This window comes from Branchiostoma lanceolatum, chromosome 19 (genome assembly GCF_035083965.1).
Source record: "Branchiostoma lanceolatum isolate klBraLanc5 chromosome 19, klBraLanc5.hap2, whole genome shotgun sequence".
In the NCBI taxonomy this organism is placed as follows: domain Eukaryota; kingdom Metazoa; phylum Chordata; class Leptocardii; order Amphioxiformes; family Branchiostomatidae; genus Branchiostoma; species Branchiostoma lanceolatum.
This window is the reverse complement of record NC_089740.1, coordinates 8,114,222-8,133,679: the sequence shown is the minus strand read 5'-3', so window position 1 is coordinate 8,133,679 and position 19,458 is coordinate 8,114,222. Positions and strand designations below refer to the sequence as shown.

General features: G+C 42.7%; 2 protein-coding genes across 3 annotated transcripts; both read right to left on the bottom strand.

Moving 5' to 3' along the window:
- Window positions 1-1,507: 1,507 nt before the first annotated feature.
- Window positions 1,508-9,322, bottom strand: LOC136426009 (perlucin-like). Of its 2 annotated transcripts, none has more exons than XM_066414942.1 (6): window positions 9,258-9,322; window positions 5,040-5,243; window positions 4,693-4,785; window positions 3,928-4,110; window positions 2,965-3,029; window positions 1,508-2,660 (listed from the first exon to the last, which is right to left on the bottom strand). In XM_066414942.1, exons 1-6 carry the CDS (start codon window positions 9,301-9,303, stop codon window positions 2,493-2,495), a joined length of 759 nt encoding a protein of 252 aa, XP_066271039.1. In that variant the 5' UTR covers window positions 9,304-9,322; the 3' UTR covers window positions 1,508-2,492. The 2 variants fall into 2 exon arrangements, with proteins under 2 accessions (XP_066271039.1, XP_066271038.1); XM_066414941.1 differs by lacking the exon at window positions 9,258-9,322 and adding an exon at window positions 6,465-6,782.
- A 489-nt stretch (window positions 9,323-9,811) lies between these two features.
- On the bottom strand, window positions 9,812-17,441 carry LOC136425949 (uncharacterized). Its single transcript, XM_066414869.1, has 5 exons — window positions 17,234-17,441; window positions 14,902-15,093; window positions 11,590-11,718; window positions 10,207-10,521; window positions 9,812-9,879 (listed from the first exon to the last, which is right to left on the bottom strand). The coding sequence occupies exons 1-5, from the start codon at window positions 17,298-17,300 to the stop codon at window positions 9,812-9,814; spliced, it is 771 nt and encodes a 256-aa protein (XP_066270966.1). The 5' UTR covers window positions 17,301-17,441.
- Between the last annotated feature and the right edge of the window lie 2,017 nt (window positions 17,442-19,458).

Here is a 19,458-nt window from a genome sequence, read left to right as displayed (position 1 = left end):
AAAAGAAGTTGACAGAAATATCGACAGACGGTTGGATATAGTTCGAGGAAGTTAAGTTCAAATCTAACAGGACATGGTAGTAATTGTAGTACACATATAGCCTTTTAGAGCTATCACGGAAACACCACAAGGCCGCTATTCTTTCTACTAGCCATCTTTGTCCATTACCATCTACTGGATATGCTAAAAATTCTGAGAAATGCACAAGGGGCTTTCTTACTGTACCTGCCATCAGTGTCAATGAACCATAGTCTACAATAATAGACATAAAATAACTTATATTCATCCGACACACAAACAGCAGTATACATGAATCTGTTAAAGCAACCTGTGGAAGAACAAACAACGTGATGTCTGATATACTAACAAACCTTCATCTAGTACTCTAGCTGCTCCGCATGACTGCAGCGTGTATAAACATCGGTGGTGTCAAAGTACTCGGGGATAAGGAAGAATGCGACCAATGTATATATTGGATGTCGAGGAATGTTGTTTTTAAAACATCCACAGCTACAGGCAGTCTTGATAATTCTATCCAGCTGGGAATAATGTTCCCTTCTTGCTACTTCTGTGACACTTTTAGCTATTTAGCTTGTTGTTAATAATAAATATTCGTGACTAAGCTTACACAGAAATAATATACCTGATGGTACTACTTGCATGTTTGCTGTTATGATGCAGGTATCATAAACGTTGACTCTTCAAACGAAGCCTGAGCTGGCTGGTGTGTTGCTTCAAAGGGGTCGTTCATTCTGCTAAAAGCTATGCTGGTTATCCTTTCAATCTGACACCTCTTGTTATAGTTAAAGAATTCATGATCAAACTTTTTAATGCAAAGGTGTACCCTGAAGTTTTAAACAACACACTAATCAAGAAGGAATTATTGATAGTTTATTTCTGCACAGGGGAGGTTCACTACCGAATGTGTTTGTCCGAATTATTTTCGATCAAAAGGCTGTATTGATATAAAGCAGCCGTTTACATGTCAACTACTTTATCATTGTCTTTCATGTTTTCTTGTCTGCCTGTTTGTTTGTTTTCTAAATTTCAAATGGTATCTAGGAACAAATCACTAATTTGTTATGGACGTATAGGGAACAGGCATGGTTCATCAAGCAAGGTGAGGCATAGCTCATTTTTTTATTTATTGTAAGTGATCATATTTCCTGGCCTGTTCGCCTGCTCTTTTGAGAATTCTTATTAGTTTGTACGTGTTTGTTGCATTTCCTGTTTATTTGTTTTTTTGTAAGTAATTCCATTTCCTAAACAGTCCACCTACCCTTTTCATAATACTTACTAGGTTGCACTTGTACTGTTGATGCATCTGCAAATACACGATATGATCTGGCTAAAAGAATAATTGTTCATCATTGCCACCAAACTATCCTCTTCCATCAGCAATGATGTAGGATGCTGGGGTTATTGCATCTACCATCTTCAATTCTGGCACCTGCTTCAAAATAACCTACCGTGTCATATAAGGAGAAATGATCACATGAAAGGAAGATTACGAAAGCGTGAAGCATTTATTGAAGAATGTGGATAAACGAGGTACACTTTGGAGGAAATGTGGCCATTGGCCCTTTTCTTACATGCATATCTCAAGAATTGTAACACTGTCAACATGGCAACTCTTTGTAGCACTGAAGTTCATATTAAGCTTTAACATTCAACAACAGAGTAAATTCTAGAGCATTTAAAACCACCAAGCAGTTAAGCAAACGAGTTGATCAGCAAAGCGAATCTCACCACTTCAGAGAGTAAAGTTACTCAATTCAAAACAATGGAAACTATTATAATACCTACTTCCGAATACACGGGCAATATATGTTAACACTGACTGCAGTTGTACAACTTTATTTGTGTGATATGTATCTTTAACAGTAAATCTTATATTACCGGTAATCCTGTTTTGCCTGAGTTGAGTTATTTTGAAGCACCATCACGAGATCAGACTTGATAAACCTTACCTACGTATTACTTAAAGTCCAAACCACATCAAAACGGTAGCCCTATTGGCATCGACACCCACTGGATTTCGGTCCAATCCTGATCAGTATATTGGTTTATCACATACAGCACCAAATTCAAACAACTGTTCTTAAATCAACTAATACGTTGATGTTTACCAGATGAGTATGAGTAAGCACCATGTTGTAGTGCAAAGGTGCACTCGAGCGAATCAATTTCATCACCTACCACCTCACAAACAATAGGTTTCCTTTTGGTATCTATTCTATATGGGATTTTGTGGCAGTATGACACCTTACATGCAGGTCATTTATAGAGGCTGTGTTTTCGATCTTTGTTTACACCCACAACAACATGCACTTTTCCATTTCTTCCTGCCAAAACGACATCCTTGTCATAAAACTACATACAGGTGATAACTATTCCTCTTTTCCTTCCGCCATCTTGTTTACAAAGGTCAAAAGCCACAGCCTCGTTTTGAAACGACCTACAGGCGGCATCACGTGCTACTGCTGAGGTGTTTATTTGGGCATGCGCACGGTCATGACGGGTTTCTTCTGCTGCACGACCTGGACAGCTACGAGCTGCTGGGCCGGTCGGCAGGAGTCGGCTGTCCCCTGGGTGGCGAAGCCCTCGTAACCCTCCGAGCACTTCTCGCACTGGTCGCCCTCGGTGTTGTGCTGGCAGTCCTGCGAATCAGAATAAAGGCGTTCAGAAAAAGAAGCAAAAAAGCAGGTCGAAACGTATCTCTGATGCTGAAGAAGGGGGAATTTTCTGCTATAAGTTGAGGCTGAATAAGACAAGGAAGGTCTAGAAAGAGAAGAAGATTTAGCAGTTTTTTTATTGAATAGCTGCAAATTTGGACCAACGAAGCCGGGTAACTCCATTGGTATATCCATACAAAGGTAGCATTTGGTCATTGAAAGGTTCAAAGTAAGCTAGACCGAGTACTATCAAAACTGATATCAAAACCCCGAATATGGTCATACTCACTGCGCAGACTCCGTCATCGGCGCACACTGTGGAGTGGTTGTGGCAGAAACAGGTGATGCGTCTCTCTAAAAGAACAAAATGATAATTCAATGAGCTATTGTTGGCCATGAAGAACAAGCAGTTCTGGAGAATGAACTTCGCCTACTGCACCTCGCAACGAGGAGGAACAAATATGACGATGAATTTGATGATGGTGATTATTAACAGTTACTTTCGTCAAATTAAAGATCAACTTCTTCTATTTGCGGCACCAAAAGGAATCCAGTGGAGACTAATACAACTTGATAAGATGAAAGAAATGAGTGCAACATCATCTTTGGAGATTCATTTGTTACAATAATGTGGGACTGAAATATTTAATAATATTAGAATCTAAAATGGAATCATCACCATCAAGTCAGGATACAAGTTCACTCCTAGAGAAAAACTTTCTAAGACTGGGTCCAATTTACTTCGTCTCGAGCCATATCATACGAGACCAAGTTGTCTGACAGGAATAGCAGAATGTTGCATATCAATTCATAGTTCGTGGTTATAAACCTGCTGTTCAACTGATCTTGCTCACAGTCACTGACGAAAAGTAGTGGATGCTACTTGAAACGTCTGACCGTTTCCAAAATCATATCCAGTTGTTTGAGTAATTGCTTTTTGGCGTAATAGCAGAATGGCCCCAGATGTAGTAGATACTAGCAATTCTGGGGGCATTTGGTACGAAAATATGGGATATAAAAACAGTAGGGAAGGGGAAGATTATCTTACCCGGTAGAGCCTGGCAGATGCAGTAGCTACTAGTAATTCTAGGGGCATTTGGTACGAAAATATGGGATATAAAAACAGTAGGGAAGGGGAAGATTATCTCACCCGGTAGAGCCTGGCAGATGCAGTAGCTACTAGTAATTCTAGGGGCATTTGGTACGAAAATATGGGATATAAAAACAGTAGGGAAGGGGAAGATTATCTTACCCGGGGGAGCCTGGCAGATGTAGTGGCGGTCGCGGCAGCACGACTCGTCGTTCCAGCGGAAGTAGCCGCCTCCGTTAGGGAACATCTCGACACAGTCCTCGTCCTTACCCTGGTCGTTGGGCTCGCCCTGCGCCCACTTCATGAACTTGCCCAGCGGGGTGGAGTCGGCGTACATGAACTGGTCTGTTCAAGGGGGTAAAAAGAGCTGCTGTTAAATCAAAGCCATGGGGTTTTACAGTTTCTGTATCTATATCTATATAGCCGGTATAACCGCCAGGCGGTGTAACACACTAGCTGTAGTCTACGAAAAAAAGAAGACCGAAACTATCTCAGCAGAAGCTATATATTTCTAGACTTTATTCATTCTGTGCTTTGAAATAGATAAAGAATTAAATAAGCTACAAGATAATACTTTAAGGGCTACCTTAACGTAACCGTTGTTCGTTCGCTCACCCTTCTAGTACCGAGTTGCACCCATGGCAGCAAGTCTCTTTGCTGTTTCAGTAGCAGGGTACATTTTCACAGGGGGTTAATAGCCCTTCCCCTTTGACGTGCACAAGCTAACCCCTCGAACACGAGACCCCCTTTTACGTCCTTTCCGAATGACGGTGTAGCCCCAACAGATCGCGAGATGGCCAGTACTTTAACCGGGGTGTCTAAGTTACCAACTCATTGGGAACAGGAGCAACCAACAGTTGAGCCACAAGTGCATGCCGGAATACCCTTTAAGATTCTTTATATCATTATTAAGATAAAAATACGTACTCTCGGTAGCCCTGTCCTCCAGTCCGATCCAGTGGTTCTCTCCAGGGTTGACCACGTTGAGGTACTCAGTCAAGAACATGTGCTGGTTCTCGTCTGGAAAAATATGTGAATTCTATGATCTTCTATCGGCACAAAGTTCTGGCATTCGGTCTTAGACAGCAGCTCAGTGCTCATTCTTGGTTGGGCATCTGCCTACTTGCCACCAACTGTTAATGGTAGCCAAAGGATCTAAACTGTAAGAGTTTTGTTTGAGATCTAGGAACAACTGGTGATGGTAGCTAGAGTGTAGAGTTTTGGCAAAGATCTAAGGGTGGGAGAATTTTAGTTAAACTCTTGAAGACACCTACTGTTGATGCTAGCCAGCGTAGCTCCCAGTGCGCCGCATTCGCCCTCAGCGGTGGTGTAGTTGACTGGCGCCGAGGAGAAGGCATAGCAGATCCGGTCGTGACGGATGAAGCCCTGTGGGCAGATCAGGTTCACCACCTGGGGCAGCACCACGACGTTCTGCGGGGCAGGCATCACCACAGACTGGGCCTTCCCCATGTGAGAGGCTGTGGGAAGGATAGGGAAATCACAGGGTAAACAACATGTATAGGTGATGTCACGCCAGGTTGGCCTGTTTTGCCTAGGTTTCATCCTGTTTACACCCCCTATTCCACTTGTGCGGTGACATCGCTGTGACTGCTCTGCGACCTAGAATTTGAAAATTTCTTAGACAAAAAAAGGGATGTTTTTATGCTGTTTGTGTTTTGTGGTCTTTTCAGTCATACTTTAACATTTTGTATGATATTCCAAATATTACATCAGGGGAACAAATTCAGTTTAGGTCGCAGCGAGTTCGCCATCTGGCTAGTGGAAGGGGGGCTTTAGTTTACCGGCGTTCCCATACTCTCCTACAAACAATTTTGATTATGGAAGAACATGGGAGTCCGTTTGAACTGACTGGGATGGCACCCAGGCTATGGTCTGTTTGCCACTGTCTAACTTCCTTTGGGTCTTGTTGCTTTACATCAGCCTATTGCCATGTCTATTTGTGCTTTGCTTTATGTCAAAGCGCTGTTTTTTATGTTTTGGGCATCTCCAAACATTGGTAAGACAAGGTGTGTGAAGACGAACATGTTGTTGCACTTCTTTATTTTTCACCTATAGCTAAGTTTGCCGTAGATAGTTCTTTGGCAGACTTTGTCCTCAATCATTGGCTCAATGTCATTGTTTATGACTCCATTTCTTAAACCTAACCTGTTATCAAGTAAAACTAGTGTAAAAAACAGTACAATAGTTTAATGTAGGTAAGCAGATTTGAAATCAGAGTTGTTGTCATGCAAAAATATGCATACAAATAGCAGATGCAATTATGTAAGATTATGCATTGGTAATGAAGATCTATCAAATCTGCAGGCAGTCATGCCAAATGGCAAAAAAGGTTTACATCATTCCAGTTAATGGCTTGGTTCCAACAATACAGCGCTAGCGTATTACAAATATCAAGAAAAGCATAGACCTTTATGGTAAGGTATTGGCAAACACCATTTGCATTCAGCGATGGCAATGCATTTAGCAAAGATATATATGTCCACAGCAGCGCAGCTCTCAAAAACGATGGAATCCACCTTCCCATATCAAACATGCTGTAGAATCTGCCAACTTTGCTGGAAGGTATTAGCGGCAGATTTTAGACTGATAATTGCTTTGTAATGGAGAGAATGGCATTTGATCATTAGGAGCTGCACGCGTTAATCAATGAGTTCCGTGCTGTATCGGGCCGCTCCTACCTGCCGGGCGGGGCAGGTACACAGTCTGCCCGCCGCGCTGACCCTGCGATTTGCCCTGTTGTTGTTGTTGTTGCTGTCGACCCGCTATAGGAAACGAATCGGGTTGAATCGTTAAAATCAGATTCATGATGAAGTCATGGTGTCTTTACAAAGACAATGTTTTTGTCGTTCTTTATCTGTTGCCTAGTTTTGCCGTCAGTCATTCTTGCATGCTGCTAGAAAATATTGATTTACATTTTCCTCAATGTGGTCGTTTATGACTAAGCTGTTATCAAGTACAACTAGTGTCCCCTGGAAAAAAGGTCCAGGTTGAGATAAGGAGATTGAATTAGAGTAGTTGCCATGCCTTGAAAAATATGCATACAGATTGCAGCTGCGATGATGTAAGATTATGCATTGGTAAGGAAGATTCTTTTAAACTGCAAATCTGCGGGCATTCTTGCAAAAAAGAGATTTATATCATTCCAGGTTTGGTTCTGAGAAATACAGCGTCACTGCTCATTGCATAATTTAAGAGAGGTATAAACCTTTATGGCAAGGTATTGGCAAACACAATTTGCATACAGCGATTGCAATGCACGTTAGCAAATATACATATTCGAAGCAGCGCAGCACTTCAAAACGATATCGATGCAAACCGCTTTCCCATCTGAAAAATGCTGCAGAATCTGCCAACGTTGCTGTTATTTGGTAAAGTATTAGCGGCAGATTGCAGACTATCGATTGCTTTGTAATGGAGAGGATGGCGTTTGATCATAAGAAGCTGCACGCGTTAATGAATGAGCGCTTGAGTTTCGTGCTGGAGAATCTGCCAACTTTGCTGTAAGGTATTAGCGGCACATTGTAAACTGACGATTGCTTTGTAATGGAGAGAATGGCGTTTGATCATTCGGAGCTGCACGCGTTAATCAATGAGTTCCGTGCTGTATCGGGCCACTCCTACCTGCCGGGCGGGGCAGGTACACAGTCTGCCCGCCGCGCTGCCCCTGAGATTTGCCCTGTTGTTGTTGTTGACTCGCTATAGGAAACGAATCGGGTTAAATCGTTAAAATCATATTCATGATGAAGTCATGGTGTGTTTACAAATACAATTTATTGGCAGTTCTTTGCCTGTCCCCTACCTTTTATCTCAAAGTGATCGTTCATGACTAAGCTGTTATCAAGTACAACTAGTGTCCCCTGACGATAAAGGTACAGGTCCAGGTAAGTAAATTGAATTGGACTAGTTGCCATGCCTTGAAAAATATGCATACAAATTGCAGCTGCGATTATGTAAGATTATGCATTGGTGAGGAAGATCCTCTAAAATCGCAAATCTGCGGGCATTCATGCAAAAAAAAATAGATCATTCCAGTTAATGGTTTGGTTCTGAGCAATTCAGCACCACTGCTCATTGCAAAAATAAAAGAAAGTTATAGACGTTTATGGTAAGGTATTGGCAAACAACATTTGCATACAGCGATGGAAATGCACGTTAGCAAAGATGCATATCCACAGTAGCGTAGCACTTCAAAATATGGATGTCGCAGTCCCATCTCAAAGTGCTGTAGAATCTGCCAACTTTGCTGTAAGGTATTAGCGGCAGATTGCTTTGTAATGGAGAGAATGGCATTTGATCATTAGGAGCTGCACGCGTTAATCAATGAGTTCCGTGCTTCATCGGGCCGCTCCTACCTGCCGGGCGGGGCAGGTACATAGTCTGCCCACCCCGCTGACCCTGAGATTTGCCCTGTTGTTGTTGTTGCTGTCGACCCGCTACAGAAAACGAATCGGGTTGAATCGTTAAAATCAGATTTATGATGAAGTCATGGTGTGTTTAAAAAGACAATGCTTTTGCAGTTCTTTATCTGTCACCTAGTTTTACCGTCAGTCATCCTTGCATGCTGCTAGAAAATATTGATTTACATTTTATCCCAATGTGATGGTTTATGACTAAGCAGTTATGAAGTAGTTGCCATGCCTTGAAAAATATGCATACAAATGGCAGCTGCAATTATGTAAGAGTATGCATTGGTGAGGAAGATCTTCTATAATTGCAAATCTGCAGGCATTCATGCACAAAAAGAGATTTAGATCATTCCAGTTGATGGTTTGGTTCTGAGCAATTCAGCACCACTGCTCATTGCAAAAATAAAAGAAAGGTAAAGACCTTTATGGTAAGGTATTGGCAAACAATATTTGGATACAGAGATGGAAATGCACTTTAGCAAATATGCATATCTACAGTAGCGTAGCACTTCAAAATGGAAGTCGTTTTCCCATCTCAAAAGTGTTGTAGAATCTGCCAACATTGCTGTTATTTTAAGGTATTAGCGGCAGATTGTAGACTGATAATTGCTTTGTAATGGAGAGAATGGCGTTTGATCATTAGGAGCTGCACGCGTTAATCAGTGAGCGCTTGAGTTCCGTGCTGTATCGGACCGCTCCTACCTGCCGGGCGGGGCAGGTACACAGTCTGCCCGCCGCGCTGACCCTGAGATTTGCCCTTTTGTTGCTGTTGACCCGCTACAGGAAACGAATCGGGTTGAATCGTTAAAATCAGATTCAGCGGTGTTGGTAGATTTCATTCGAAAGCACCGATACCATGCGTTATGTAACTGCCCGTTAAGGATCCGATCCTTAAACATGCCAAAGCATCTACACTGAGTCTGTTACAGAACAACACAGCATGCGTCTCTGCATGCAGACCTAGCCATTGGCCATTGCTGACAACGTCTTTTCCAGTTCATTTTATACAATAGTAAGCCCCTAGGCCCTACATGTTATAAAGCAGTATTTCAGACATGAACTTACCGCCCATCATTACGTACTGTGGCTGCTGGTGCTGGGCCGCTACCATCACTGAAAAGGATGTACAGAATATAGTGTCAGACATTCGAATTCCGTCAATCTAAGTGCATCATCGCGTTGACTGATACACCACAGTGAGCATGTTAGAGTACAAAAAAGCTATAAGTCACACTTCCAATAGATTATCGCGTAGATACCATTGTAATTGCTGATGTTATTCATTGTTGGTACTTTTATAGCTATTAGTGTTATTTCATCATAGTCCTCCACTTTTCTGTAGTCTTCCTACCAGAGGTCTTTAACTTTTAATCAGCACCCATATATTATGTATAGCTAATTGGTATACAAATCTGCAGCGTTGCTCTCAAGGCAACAGAAACAACACCAAGAGGCTATGGAAATATGAAATCACATCACAATATGTGATTTATAACCTTCAAGTCAAAAGAATAAATCCCGATTTACACACAGGTTTCGGAGTCGACTCGGGGCTGTGTGAGAGAAGCTTTGGGCTCCTCAAGTGGAGTTTTCATACTAGGAAATGCTACTAGAGTTGCCTAGTCTTCTCCCTTCACAGTCCTGAGTCGACTCCAAGTCGACTCAAAAACGCATGTGTAGATCAGGCCTAAAACGCATGTGTAAATCAGGCCTTAAACGCGTGTGTAAATCAGGCCTAAAACGCGTGTGTAAATCAGGCCTAAAACACATGTGTAAATCAGACCTAAAACGCGTGTGTAAATCAGGCCTAAAACGCGTGTGTAAATCAGGCCTAAAACACATGTGTAAATCAGACCTAAAACGCGTGTGTAAATCAGGCCTAAAACGCATGTGTAAATCAGGCCTAAAACGCCTGTGTAAATCAGGCCTAAAACGCCTGTGTAAATCAGGCCTAAAACGCCTGTGTAAATCAGGCCTAAAACGCGTGTGTAAATCGGGCCTATATGTGTTTCACCTGGAGCTGGCTCAAATCCACCCTCGGGTCCGCCCTCTGCAGGTGGGATGTCGCCCGGGGCATCGGACACGCCCGACAGACCCCTCTCGAAGTAGCTCCACCCGGCGAACGGCTGGAACTCGCCCTTGACCATGTTCTTGTTGCGGGCGGACAGGTGGCACTGCCCGTCCATGCTGTGGTCGAACGAGCGGCAGAAGAAGGTGGTGGACTCCAAGCAAAACTGGGCGCACTGCTCGGCGTTCACGTTGGTGAAGGAGGCGTCGTTGTACCCCTGGATGGCCATTCCTATCTCCTGGCCGAAGCCGGTCAAGGCCGCTAAGACAAGAAAAAAATACGTTCAACTTAAAGGATCTTTGGTGCTTAACCTTTGGTTGAAAAATCTCCTTTTTTTTACAGAAATTTTTCTTGGTAGCATGGTTTGCTAATTGTCTTTCAGTCATCTTTGTCGGACTAATTTACCAGTATCTGACCAATGACAATGTAAAACTAACTACAGATTATATCAGTGATGTTAGAAGCGTTAAGGCATTTGAAGCTGAGGACACCAGCATACTCACACTCTGCAGGAATCATAACCATGGCGGGTTTGTCATGATTGGGAAAGTAAGGTTCGATGTGCTGTTCCACGGCAGCAGAGGACTCTTCACCGTTGCCTTATATAAAGAACGATAGCCAAGGGGAACACACAAGCGTTAAGGTCTTCCTGGATAGAACGTAAGGAGGGCAGGGGTTCAAGTTGTGTCCATGAGCGTTCATGTTTAAAAAAGATAGGCCCAACGTTCTATCCAGGGTACGTACCAATATTAAGTTGCTGTCAGTAAAGCCAAGAGAATAGGACACACATTTTAATGTTATTTAGATGTAGTGTGCAGCAGTTCGTTGATATTAAGATTAACCATGGCCAGTTAACAATATGATAGTGGTTGTATATCTGCTTTGGTATGACCATTACGTTCGTTAATGTGGCTTCTATTGGAATGTAAAAGTTACGAAACTCAACACACATCTTTAGACTGTTACTAACGATGAAATGCACACCGCGAAAGCTTTTATTTCATAATCAATCAGACTGTAGTTTGCAGGGCTGTTAATATTAGAACAAACACGCGAGGGATAGTTGTTGGCAGCGAAGGGAACAGAGCAATAGACCGATCCGGTCGAACGCCGTATCGAACATATAGAACCCCTGTTCTATTTCGTAGAACGCCGTATCGAACATATAGAACCCTGTTCTATTTCGAACACCTCCGTCAAAAACAGCTCTTGACAGAGGTGTTCGAAATAGAACAGGGGGTTCTATATGTTCGAGGTCTAGTGTTCGGAATAGGGGGCGGGGCTTGGGGATCGGTTTAATCCATCCTGACTTGTGGAGAATGTGGTTACCGGGTTTGGGGGCGACCATCATCACCGTCTGAGGCTGGAGCTGCTGCTCGGCCTTGGCGGGCTGTGCGCCCGGGGCGGGGGCCATCACCACCTGGGGGGCCTGCTGCTTCACCGCGTACACCTGTTGGGCTGTGGAAAATACAAACCATTTGTTAGCATAACCAGGTCTATTGCAAACATTGTTTACCCCCATACGGTATATTGAAAAGGACCAAGACCATGGACAGGACTCCTGACTTTCTTAACAGCCTGATTTGTTTTTACACATTGGTCTCCACGTAACAAGCTTAGGCCGGAAGGCCACTTCAAGATTACGCGGTTTTCTTGGACATAGGACTGAAACAGCTTTGCATAACAACGCCCCAACGTTTCTTTTTTTACGTCTCAGGGGCCTTCACCTTTGACACTGCACATGCGTAGTAGCAACCATGAACTAGCTTATTGCAACGACCAACACAGACTGTAGAGGGGGGGGGGGTCCACAACAGACGACTTATCTATGGCTAATCCTTCTTAGATCCGCCAGGAAACGTGTTCTCCAGTTGGAGCAACAGTCTGCCTTCCTGGGTGGTACGTTAGAGTAAAGGTTAAATAACGTGCCTTAGTCACACCTGGGCAGAGGAAGTCCTTTGTAAAAGGATTTGCTTTGTTTAGAATGCGGTGAACAATTGTTTACGGTAGTATTGTTAGGAGAACAATAGGTGATGTCTCACCTGGGCAGATTGCGGAAACACCTGCCGTTTGACTGACACTTAAGGTTTACAGTTCTACAGGTAAGAATGTCCAAGTCAAATCGAGAAGCCACAAAGTAAGACTGGGATTTCCTGGACAAAGCCAGACTTTGTTTTTGTATTTGTGCTTCAATTGAAGGTGTTACAAAACGTCCAAACTAAATGATCGTCAGTCTGGAGAGACTTGCAATCCGAATACCAAGCCACGAATGATGATGAACCTTTTAGCGTGCATTTTCTGCAGAAAAGTCGACAATGTCGTGTAGGCTGCATCACCATTACTAAAATTAAGTTTTCCAACCCTCTTCTTCTGTTCGACAAGTGTGTCATATTTCAGATATGTTCATTAAGAACCAGTGGAGGCATCTAGACCAAGACCAAAAGCTAAAGAAAGGCAGACTTTTTGCCAATCAACATCCGAGCTGGGTACCAAGACAGTTACTTAGCCAGGACAAAGGGAAGAATGTCTGCTATATTTTGTTTTGACAGCTGCGGTACACTGCTGTCCATTATGGCAACATGGATTCAGCAGTGCAGAAAATGATATCGCGGGCCACTTAGCAACCTGAATGGTGGACTCCTTAGACCTGTTTATGGTTTGATATCGACATCTTAACAGCTTCAAGAGGAATGAAAAAGTATTTTAAAGAAATCACCAGGGCCATTTGAAAGGCCATTTCTGGATTTACCTATCAGATGCTGAAATGATTTTGTACATCTTGGACTACCTCGGCAAACCACAAAACTGATTCAAGATGTTCTCACATGTAGGAATTTAACCGCGTTTTCAAGACATCTCCAGTATGTAGTCAAGGCGACGCCATGATGCAAGAACCATACTAACTGCTGAGGCTTTCGTGCAGATTCGCAAACGTTCTTTACGTTCTATGCGCGATATCTTAGCTTAACTTCTTAAGACATGGAGACGGTAGTTGGCCAAAGTGGTATCAGAGGTGGATCTTCACCTCCAGACCTGAAGCAGCTGGTTGCAGGTGTTTCTCCTAACAGCAGACATATGGTGCCCTTCCCAAGATCAGACCATGACCCTGGTCAGCAGGTTGTTATGTCAACGGAAGAACAACGTACAGGAAATTACTTTAGTCGAAACGTCGTCAAACAGACGGGATTGTGTCAACTTTGTCGCAGACGACACAACTGTTGCACCAGACTACATAACAACAGTCCTCTCCCCCTTGCCGAGACCCCAGGTGACATCGTAAACTTAAAGGTCTCCGGATTTCGAGGATTTAAAACCACAAATACGACCGATATCCACAGCTGTCGTCCATTCTTTTCCAAGACCGCAAACGGAAGATCTAAAGTCTCTGGATTGCCGACAAGGATATCACACAAGACACCTGTTGACTGCAATGTACGTGTACACGTAATAAGTTAGACCATATTATGCATCTCTGCTGTTTTCCGGTCTTTTCAGACCGACAGATTCATTTTCTATAGGGAGAGGAACATACACGGCGTCTTGGGTGTTCAAGATAAGCCTTTGACACTATTTTGTCATCCAAGGTGAAAACACACTTCTTTGAAGTCGACCTAATTAAATCCCAGTTCTTCACACTGTAAGTTCTTTGTGTTCAAACATCTGTGCTATCATTAGAACGGCATAAACTTCGGGTTTCTATGCCGAAGATGTTTAGTCAAAATAAAACTTATAAGACGCTTAAGAACGTCTTTTCATGTCAATGTTGTATAAACTCACCACATCAAAAGTATAAAGACGACATGGCAAACAAACACTTGGCATCTGTAAATTTGTAACAGAGAATGGCATCAAAGTGCAAGTGGGGTCGTCTAGACTTATGTAACATTGCTGAGGTCTGATTGTGGTCGACGTAAAAACGTCAGAGTGGTACCGCGCTGCAGTAAGACTCTCAACAATATGCCTGTGGTAATGCGCACAAAAGCAGACATCGACATTTGTAAACTACCACAGACGTTCGTCAATCGACCTGCTTGAATGGCGCTTTGCTTACTTACTTACATGTGTCTAATGGAGTCTTTTAAATTTTCACTTTATCTGCATTTTCGACATCCACATTGCCTCTTAACACAATGATCATATGTACCAAGTTGCAATTACACGCTTTAAGACTACATCAAATTTAAAACACCACTTACCAGTTATGTGAAACCTAAAGTTCTACATTAAAGACCTCACACGACAGAAAAGAAGGAAAGCTGGTACAGATTTCCATAACTCAAACACCTTTCATCGCTACAACGTTGTTTTTTTTCAAAATATGCAAAATCCATGAGTGGTGTGTACGAAAGTTGAGTAAGAAAGCTAGCTCCACCACCTCCACCAAAACTTAACATCAACAGAAACAGGAAAGTGAAACACCCGACCGAGCCAAAGGAGCTAGCCTCCACCAGGCCCTCTTACGGGCGTATGAATCGTAGAATTCGGCAGAAAAAGGAATAATTAGCCAGTAGAGTCAGTCCACAGTGAAGATCACATTTCGCCCGTTTAGGAGCCTGCAAGTGAAACCCTGTCGTAGTTAGTCTGGTAGAGACTACAAAGGAGTGTAGACAGTTAGAGAAGCAAGGGAGTTGTAGAAGTTACCTTGTGCGCAGTTAGCCTCGTCGGACCCATCCCTACAATTGTACTGGCCATCGCAACGCTGGCTCTGCAGGATGCAGTTGGATCCGTCGCTACAGGCGAGGTGGGCAGGGTACGAGCATTGCATCACGATCTGTTGTACCTGGCCCCGCTTCTTCGGCGCACGACGGACGCGGTTCAGAACCCTTTCTTCCTCTGAGGAAAGAAATAAGCACGATATGTTTCACCCAACTGGTGTAGAATGGACATCAAGATAACATGCCGAACGATAGAAATGTAGCGAGAACTAAAAACCCGAAGAGAAGAGACCAGACGGTAGGCCCAGGGAAAGGAGGCTGGAACAGGCCGAACTTCGAAGCAGCCGAAACAATGGCTGTTAGAGGAACAGTTAGGAAAACTTTGATAGAGAGGCTGACAACTTACAGGCCTGAAGACATAAAAACGTCAGATTGAGAAGGTAAGAAGATGAATTTTCATCCTACACCAAGAAGATGCTGAGAGTCTTTCCCCCGGGTTGGGAGCCTTATCATTGAGTTCTTCGTTACCATGTGAGAAAGACACAATAGTTAGCTGTGGGCCCATCTTATAAAGCCACTACTAGACCTTCAGGGAAAGATCATCGTTTGCACTGCCATGGGTTGAAACGTTTCGACAAAGATGTTTATTCATCATTCTCGAAAAGAGTTTGCTTCTTCGATTATTTGACAACTCCCACGCACCTCAAACAAGACACTTACACTATAGGGTTTCCATGTCCTTGAATCCAGAATTGACGAGGAGGAGCGAGATAAAAGCTTTTCATAGTCGTTCAACAGAGTCTTTTGCAATTTTAAGTGCCCCTGTTAGCTGATGGTAACGATAGCCATGGTCATAAAGGCCTGTAATCAATTAGCAGTGTCCTGTTACGAAACCTGGCAGCTGTCTTCACAGTCCAGCGGATCGAAGATGCCAATCTCTTACACTGTTACTTAGCGTGTGTCGGTGAAGACTGTCTCAAAACAGACGTCCACTTACCACCGCAACCCGCTGACCTTGGCAATAAGACTCTCACTTCCAGCGTTTATTTTCTTAAGGTCCTCTATAGCCCAACATAACAGTTGGCAAACAAAGGGATAGACCACTCGGTACCTTGCCAAATGCCAGTGAGCGATACCTAGACATGTCTAGCTGGCACGTGGGGGTTTGGAATAATTCCAACATTGCTGGAGCTAAAATAGAACATGGATCATTGAACACCTAACCAGACAATGACTCAACAGTCTAGCTATCCCCGACAGTGTTAGTGTAGGGTGTAAGTTTGCCAAAGAAGGTTATATCATTGGTTTACCAAAGCCCTCGTGTTTTAGGTTTCTACATATCTTTGGTGAACGGTAGACCAATACATGCATACAGAAGGTATTGCTTTCGACTTTATAAAACAAAGTTCGAGATAATTTTACTTTTTAACCTTGTTGATTTTGATACATATTTATCAATACAAACATTAAGACTCGAAAAACAACCCAAAGCACCTTATCAATGCAAAATCTCTAACATTGCTATATTTTGGGTGATGTTTTATCAGTGCATAAAGGCAGCTGTAATCCTTATGATATTGTCGTATAACTGGAATTATACCTCTGTAAGTGATGGACTTTAAGAAAGTTGAAATCATTTTACTCTCACAGGAGATGCTCCGTTTTCCTTTCGGCTAATGTTCTGAATGAGAATATTGTTCAAAATGAAACCTGCAAATCACCTCCTCCAATGTCCAATGTTTCTTTCTGTGTGGAATCTGTAGAATCTAATAACTTCAGCAGCTTTACTTAAGAAACAACTTTAAAGAAGCAGCTTTTTTTTGGAACTCCTTAACATGGAAACGTCGATTCTCTTTTAGGTGATCTATCACTGAATATATGATATCTTTCGTTAATCATAGAATGATGAACTCTGTATTTTATAAATCTTTTCTTTTAATTGATGATGCTGTATTTTCGACTTGCTGACTTTGTACATCTTTGAGTGAAGCTTGTTTCAGACACTTCAACATACCAGAACGTATCGTCAAGAAACTAATTCAAAGTAGTAAGACTTGAAAGACGTGAAAGACTTATGTGCAAAATGTGCCAAAGAAACATTAAGAAAGTTGACATTCTTCAATTCTTCAGCTTTACTTCGACTAAAGATGCTGCATTCTTCCCTTGCTGCCATTTCCAAGGGAAAGATTATTCTAAGCCCGAACAGAAATCCAACATCTTCCAACGATGTCGAACAAATCTTTCTTACTATACATATAATATAGAAGAATATGTACAACTTCCAATTATTTGAGTTCGTGAAAAAAACGTGGACTTACCCTCGCAGTGGGAGAAGTGGAAGGTAGCGACCGAGGCGACAAGGAGTAGAACTAATTTGGCGTTCATGGTGGAAGCGCAAACTCTTCTCACTCCAGGGATGACGAGTCCAGACGGTTGTTGGGCAGCAGTGTGGCACGACAGGACGACCAGGACTGAGTGGGGAGATGCCTCTCCGTCCCCGCCTTTAACTCTGTCTCCTCAGCCGTGCGCATGCGCTGGGAGCCGAGCCACCAATCGAACTCCTCGGTCCAGAACAATGGAGAAAAGTACCTTAAGAAAGGACCTCCTTAAAAGGTGTAAACTTGAAGGTGCGGGCGGCGTGACCCCGGTGTGAGAGGGTCAGGTGTCGGAGCTGTTAGCCTAAACAGGCCTGTCTCGAAATTTCAGACAGTTTGTGAACAAGATTGACCAGTCACTTCAAACCCTCAAAAACATTAGTGTAAGATTTTCAGACTACCTCTTTAAAGGTTTGAAACCACCTGTTGTATAAAAAGAACAAGCTCATGTACTGTAAAGAACAGAATGGTGTTTGTAGTACATGTGTGTTTGCTTTCTTTAGGTAGACCGCAAGACAGGTATGTTACCGTAGTTTTGTGCAAGGAATTCTTCTGGTCCAACCCAAAAGTTCACGTATACATCGTCTACATAGTAACATTACTTACTGTATTCAGCTTTCTGTCTTTTTTCGTTACCAACACACTGGTTAGGTGTGAGGTGGTATTTACTTTCGTGAGACTCGTAGTTTTGCAGTCCGTACATTTACCTATTCTTAGTTCCCAACAAAAGACCACAGCTGTTATAAGCTACATCACCTGTTCTACAGGTATACTCATTTTTTTCACCGGCGAAGGAGTTTTTTATTGAACCCTGCATCACCCTTTCCTTGTACTATTTGAACAAAAAGGAATAAGCACTTAATTTGTTGGGCCTGCAGTTTAAGTACCATAAACATTATACAAAGGGGACAAAAGCTTGGTGAAAAATTGATTAGATCGAAGACAAAGTCGAAGGGGTGGGTTTATGTTTCACTTACTCCAAATAGTAAACGAAGGGGAAACCTAACCGGCATAAACCAATAAAAGGTGGGGATCTAGTTTGTTAGTTCAGTGGTCCGCTGCTCAAATCACTTAAGGTCTCGGACCTGAGCTCATCAGTCTCTCTTAGCGGCTTGTCTGAGAGTAAATGGAAGAGGAGAATGACTGTCAGAAGCGGGAGGTGCTAGATAGATTGATTGTAAACAGACACGTACATCAAGGCGAATGCGTACAGTTATACACGCATGCTGTACCACCCATGTTGGGCATCCTATCAGGGGGGTGAAGCTGTCTTTTGTCTGGAGAAATTCCTATCTTTGCTCCAACAATAGCAGCAAAGTGTTTCACTAAATTGATGCTGACAGGATGACAAATGCACATTTCAACACGTCTGTTTTTGATAATCCATGATGACAGGAGGGCTGAATTCACCCTTTATAGTCTCCATGTTTTCCTGCAAAATGTACAAGTATCTGACTCTGTAATTCAGAATATAGACAAAGCGTTCCGTGCGTTAGAAACATTACCTTACAACATCAAAGAAACTGTCATGTTTAGAAGATTATTTTTCTTTAGAAGCTGCCTGACCCAGAACCTTTGGGTCCCAAGATAAATGGAACACAGACGGCTTCTTTCGTGTCCTTGCATGAACCATCCAGGTACATTTGCGGACAGATAACGTAGCAAAGAAGGGACAGCAACACCTTCTTGTACAATACAAACTTCAAGGAGTTTGCATTTGCGAGACATTCGCTATTGTAACAGGCAGCTTATGTCCGTGATATGAGCTGTTTCAAAGCCTTGTAACAAAAGAGATGTTGGGATATGTAATGATGTAGCTTATGAAAATCTCTACCCAAGTCGGAAAGCATTCTTCACTACAAACCTTCGCCACGAAACACTTCTGGACGGGAGGAAGACTAGTAATTGCTTCTGTAATACGCATTAGAGCCATTAGTTTACATGGGGCAGAATCCCAGTTCCAACGTAAAACAACGAATATCTATTGATATAGTTCTCAACATACGAGCACTCTTCCTTCCATTTGTATAGCGTGGTTGGATGCCTATCTAGTTTCCAAAGGCACTTACGATGTACAAGTCAAATAATTGATTAAATCTTGTATTAGTTTTTAGACCTGCATGGTCGTCATTATCATCACCGTTGCTATCTTATATATATCTACCCTT